This window comes from Pteropus alecto, unplaced genomic scaffold, assembly GCF_000325575.1.
Source record: "Pteropus alecto unplaced genomic scaffold, ASM32557v1 scaffold7, whole genome shotgun sequence".
Taxonomy (NCBI): Eukaryota; Metazoa; Chordata; class Mammalia; order Chiroptera; family Pteropodidae; genus Pteropus; species Pteropus alecto.
The window spans coordinates 12,148,196-12,149,894 of NW_006494614.1; the positions used below are offsets into that span (position 1 = coordinate 12,148,196).

The following is a 1,699-nucleotide window of genomic DNA, read 5'->3' on the forward strand; positions in this document are numbered from 1 at the left end:
AACACTCGCTCCTGCAGGAACGGTGGGGGAGCTGTTCCCGCGGGGAGCGGGCGCCGGCCACCATCCAGGCCCGACCAGGAGCTTGGGCGCCCGCAGTCCCACTGCTGGTGGGTCGCCCTTTCCCGGGCGCGAGGGAGGACGAGGAGGGTCCGGGTCCTCGCCGATTCCTGCCTCTTTTGGCAAGAATTTTTCTTAAGAGAAGTGCTTGGTTTGTGTTGGACTTGTGGTTGTGCGAGCTCATCACTGGAAAGAGCGAAAGAGGGTGAAGAAAAGAGGTGGAAAGAAGATGGACAAAATGGGGAGACAGGAGTAAAAGAGAGAGACGCAGGGGAGAGAAGCGCTTTACTTTTTGGGCTCTGGGAACCAAAAACGGGTTGAGAGAAGACCAACCGCGCTTTCCTGTGTGAAAACACACCAGGTCTTCGTTGTTTAGATGTAGCATCTCAGAAGCTAAGAAATCAAACGAACCCAGTCCCGCGTTTACCCACGATTAGAATCTTAGCGATGAAACAACAGCGGTGTGTGGATAGCTATTGGAAGCTAAAACAGCGTGAAGAATAAAATCAGGAGCTATCAAGGCGTGATGCTTCCTTTTGTTGCTTTTCTAGGTTTTTTTTTTTTCTCTTTCCTTTTCTGCCCTATTTTTGAAGGTTTAATGTTTTAAGGATGGTGTATGTTGGTGGGGGGAGGCGGGTAAGGCAAAGCTTTTGGCAAGGAAGACAATAGTAGGAACAGATTGATTCCTTTGAGCCAGCAATAGTCTAGATGCTTTGGTTGCTGGAATGGGGTGGGTGGGTGAAAAAGGTGAAGAAGATTAAGAAGTACAAACTGCCAGTTATAAAATTAGTCACAGGGATGTAAAGTACAACATAGGGAATATAGTCAATAATATTGTAATAACTGTATGATGTCAGTTGTGTACTAGACTTATTGTGATGATCACTCCCTAAGGTATATAAATGTCCAATCACTACGTTATACAGCTGAAACTAATATAATATTGTCTGTCAACTATAATTTTTAAAAAAGAATCTAGCCACTTTGAGAAGAAGTGGATTAGTTTGGAGCCACTACTTGGTGTTCCCTGATTTATGCTTTACTGAACAGCATATATAGTCCTCACACTTCAAAATGCATCAAGCCAGTCCTGTTTATTTTTTCAAAGCATTTTCAGATGAACTATACACATAACAAGATGTATTTTAACTATTTTAAGTGTATAGTTTAGTGATATTTAGTATGTTTATATTATTGTGCAACTATCACCACCATTCATCTTCAGAACTTTTTCGTGTCCCCAAACTGAAACTCTCTAGCTGCTAGTCAATAACTTCCCATTCCTCCCCCCTGCCCAGTCCTGCCCCTGGCACTTGGCAACCACCATCCTATTCTCTGTCTCTATGAATTTGAGTACTCTAAGTTTCTCACATAAGTAGAATCATACAGTATTTGTCCACTGGTGACTGACCGATTTCGTTTAGCATAACGTCCTCAAGGTTCATCCATGTTGCAGCATGTGTCAAAAATTCCTTCCTTTTTAAGGCCGAATAATGTTCCATTGTACATATATATAATATCTTGTTTATCCATTCATCCATTGATACATACACACTTGAGTTGTTTCCACATTTTGGTTGTTGTGAATAATGCTGCTTGAACATGGTGTACAAATATCTATTCAAGTCTGTGCTTTCAACTG

General features: G+C 42.4%; 1 protein-coding gene across 1 annotated transcript in view; it reads right to left on the reverse strand.

Annotated features, from left to right (window-relative positions):
- Positions 1–1,484, reverse strand: part of NT5E (5'-nucleotidase ecto) — a 50,118-nt gene extending 48,634 nt beyond the window's left edge. The window contains exon 1 of the mRNA XM_015600243.1: positions 1,469–1,484. Within this exon, the coding sequence (XP_015455729.1) occupies positions 1,469–1,484 (16 nt within the window). The remainder of the gene's footprint in view (positions 1–1,468) is intronic.
- Positions 1,485–1,699: the final 215 nt, after the last annotated feature.